This window comes from Manacus vitellinus, unplaced genomic scaffold (assembly GCF_001715985.3).
Source record: "Manacus vitellinus isolate BGI_N305 unplaced genomic scaffold, ASM171598v3 scaffold_16_pilon, whole genome shotgun sequence".
Taxonomy (NCBI): Eukaryota; Metazoa; Chordata; class Aves; order Passeriformes; family Pipridae; genus Manacus; species Manacus vitellinus.
This window is the reverse complement of record NW_021939189.1, coordinates 1,719,513-1,723,230: the sequence shown is the minus strand read 5'-3', so window position 1 is coordinate 1,723,230 and position 3,718 is coordinate 1,719,513. Positions and strand designations below refer to the sequence as shown.

Below are 3,718 nucleotides of genomic sequence, written 5' to 3'. Positions count from 1 at the left end.
CTGGCTCTGAGCCAGGGCAGGGAATGAGATCCAGCTGAGCTCCGTCACTTACGGAAAGTCGGGATCTTGCTGGGGACGGGAGGCCCCGAGCCCTGCACTCATCCCGGAGCTGCTCCCGCCTTTCCCTGCCTCCACATCCTCCCTCTGGCTGCCTTTGCCAGAGCACGGGCGGGTGCTGAGCTGGCTCAGGCATGGAGGTGTTCCTGAGGGAGCAGCATCCAGGGCTCTGTTCCCTGGTTCCTGGTTCAGCCTTCCCAGCAGTCTGGTGGGGGGTGTTCAGACTCGTGTGTGCCAGGGATTTGGGAGAGGGAAGAGGGGAGAAGCCAATTCCATGAGCAGCCTGGGATACAGAGGTTCAGTGGGAGCCCAGTGGAGGAAGCTGAAGGCACAGAGATCTTTGAAGATTTGCCTTTCCAAAAGGCTGGAACCAACGTGGTGTTCCCTCAGTGGGAGGACAGGATGAAGTTTAGTGGGAGAGACTTGGAGAGGGCAGAAGTGTGGGGTTTTGTTGGGAACAGTTGTTGGACTGCTTGGTGCCAGGCTGGGATCAGGCAGCAAGGGGAGTGCTCAGGGTGAAGGGAGACAGTTTTCCTGGGATCTGAGAGCTTTGTGTGCTTCCCGGGAGTTGGCAGAGCCAGGGGTGCTCTGCTCCCCCTTCCTGCTGCCCAAACAGCCCACGGGACACCCCTGGTCAAACCACTCCCCAGGGAATCACTGCAGGGCTCCAGCCAGGCCCAGACACCCACCCTGGAGTGGGAGCAGAGAGGGCAGGGATGGAGGGGGAGCACAGGGACAGGGATGGAGGGGGAGCACAGAGAGCAGGATGGTGGTGGGAGCTCAGGGCAGCCCCCGAGCTCAGGGTCCCCCTTTCACCAGCCATTTTTCCCTGGGCCCCACGGGCTCTGAGTTCTCCCTCCCACCACCAGATTCCAAGGACACCACCAGATTCCAAGGACAGCTTCTGTGGGAAAGGAGGGTGTAAAACAAGGCTGTTTCTCCCTCCTCCACAGCAGCTGTCCCTGCCTCTCTGCCTGCAACAAGACTTGGGCTGTGCCTGGGCAGAGGGGGGAGAGCCCCTTGCCCTGTGCCTTGGCCTTTCTTCCCTTCCTGTCCTCCCCATCTCTTCCTGCTTTACTATCTGGGGACACTCCATGGGGTCTGCCATGGGATAACAGGGAGGAGAGTAGGACAGGGCCATACACAGAGAGTCTGGGCACACCCAGGGCTGTGGGGAGGAGTCTGAAGGGCTCAGGGTGATCTCCCTCCAGCACTTCCATACTCTGCTAAAACCCAAAGATCTGGTAAAAAGGGAATGTCCTTGTCTTGGACACAGGGAAACTGAACCTGTTTGGTGAACACTCCCCTCGCTGTCCCGTTAAGAAGGGTCTGGAAAATCAAACTGAAGGATTTTGCTGAGATGAACACCTTCCTTTCCCTTCAGGGAGTCACCTGCCTGCTCCCAGGAATCTGAGCAGTTAACAGGTTCCATAGAGAGGTGCTCCTGTGGGATCATAACAAACATAAAGGGACAAGGTGGGTTTTTAAAAGAAGTGACAGCAGCACAGGCCAGGAGCTGTTGCAGAGCAGAGCCATTCCCTGGGCCCCATGCAGGACTAAGCAGGAAGGAACATTGAGGAGCTGTAAAACCTTCCCCACGTGTCAGGTTCTGTCAGTCATTTGTGTCCTTGTGTCCTGTGTCCCCTGGCAGGAGGCAGACAGTGACCAGCACTCCCTGCTGGATCGAGCTGCACCTCAACGGCCCCTTGCAGTGGCTGGACAAGGTCCTCACCCAGATGGGCTCCCCCAGCATCCGCTGCTCCAGTGTCTCCTAAGGAAACTCCTCCTGGGGGAACAAAGACTCCGGAAAACCCTTAGCAAAAGGCATAGTCAAACAAATTCCCAGTTATTCAAGTTGATAAAGAAAAAAACAATCTGCTCTTAAAAAAAAAGAAAAAAAGAAAAAAAAGTGGGTTTTCTTTGTTTTGTCGTTTTTTTAAACACCCTGTCTAAGCCACTTCCACTGAAACCGTCGGCACTTTGGTTGGGATGCTCCCATTGCGGTTGGGATTTGGAGCTGGAGTTTATCCTGATAAAGGACTGGATAGTGCTGTGCCTCCCTCTCTGTGTGAGCACACAGGAGCCACCACAGCTCCAAGGAAACTTTCCCTCTGCCTCACACAACTCCAGGCCGTGTCCCGCTGTGGGATGAGTCCTGCTCTGGGATGACTCCTGCTCCTGCCTTTCCCGTGTCATCCACCTGATCCACACCTGGAATTGCAGCAGGGGGGGAGAGGAAGCATTTACAGCACCCAAAGGAACAGATTCCTCCAGTGATGTTCCTAAAAGGAAGGAATTTCCCACACTGCCACCGAGGAGGCAGAGGAGGCAGAGCCTTGGGCTGCAGCCGAGGCCTCGTGGGTCAGACTGGATTGACAGGAAGCAAAAAGCCAAATTTAAGGCTCTTCCTGATGTTGCTGCAGCGACTTTTGGCTGGAGCTGCTCCCAGATGGACAGTGGTCTGTGGGGAGCTCTGGAGTGGTTAAACCTTTGTCTGTTTGCATTAACTCCAGCAAGTTTGTGTTGCTCTCTCACTCTGTTGGATGGTGTTGCCTCTCCTGAAGCCGGAGGGGCTCCGTGGGATCAGTGTGCAGGTGGGACAGGGCTGGCAGTGCCCAGGCTCTCACTGCCATGAGCAGAACACACCCCAGGGTGGGGCATCCCCTGGGACAGCCTGGCCAGCTCAGCCCAGCCCCTCTGCTGACAACTGATTCCAGCTGATGGAAATGCTCCGAGATGTGTTTTTGCCTGGAGAACTGGGGAGAGTGTGTATTTACTTGTATTATAAAATGTTCATTTTAAACATACATGCTCCAGACTGTTTAATATTTTTTTTTCCCTGCAGCAACTGTCATGGCAAACAACTTCCACAACTGGAAAAAAAAAAACAAAACCTTAGCACTTGTTTTTATGGTTCACATTTGCCAAATAAGTCTCCTGACTTTGTCAGTGCTGTCCAGTTCTGTGTTTCTTTGTACCTGCAGTGAATATCTTACACATTTGTGCCAAAATGTTCGAGAGGGAGGGGAGAAAGTGAGAATCAGTTTCCTATGGAAATCTTTTTTTTCTTTTTCTTTTTTTTTTTTTTTTATTATTATTTTCTATATGGAAGACAAACCCAGCAGCTGGATGTGGCTGTGGGAAGGACTGGCTGGGCTGGGCTTTGGGCTGGTTTGTGTCGAGGCTTTAATCCTGCACACTGAGCTCCCGGGTGTGAACACGGGCAGGGATGGAGCGCCCTGATCCCAGGGGGAGCTGCTTGGAATCACATCCCAGGAGTTTCCATGGACCTGCTTTCCCAGTGTCCTTGTTCCTGGGAGGCCTCTGTGTCAACCTCAGCACCTGGTTTGTCAAACTCCACCACCTTTGGCCGGAGTGTCCGAGACCCTCAGAGGGCACCAGGACAGGCCGGGGGTCGCTGCTGCTCCTGGAAATGGGACCTTTTAGGGAGTTTTCTTCCAGAAACAAGAAATTCCCTTTTTTTCAATATCTGAAATTGAAGTTCTGAGGAAGATTCTGGGTGGTGGATGTGCTCCTGATGATGCAGCACCTGGGAATATCCTCTTGCAGAGTTCTGACCGGAGCTTTCCCTGTGCAGCACAACCTGGACCAGCACTGGAGGCTTTCTGAGGTGTTTTATTTGGTTTAGTCTTTGCAATGT

The 3,718-nt window shown here is 53.6% G+C and overlaps 1 protein-coding gene across 4 annotated transcripts in view; it reads left to right on the top strand.

Moving 5' to 3' along the window:
* The window catches only part of SMAD3 (SMAD family member 3), a 77,996-nt gene extending 75,620 nt beyond the window's left edge, over positions 1-2,376 (top strand). For all 4 annotated transcript variants that reach the window (XM_018069586.2, XM_018069592.2, XM_029958695.1 and 1 more), the window contains exon 9: positions 1,709-2,376. In XM_018069586.2, the coding sequence (XP_017925075.2) occupies positions 1,709-1,832 (124 nt within the window). In that variant the 3' untranslated portion in view covers positions 1,833-2,376. The remainder of the gene's footprint in view (positions 1-1,708) is intronic.
* Positions 2,377-3,718: the final 1,342 nt, after the last annotated feature.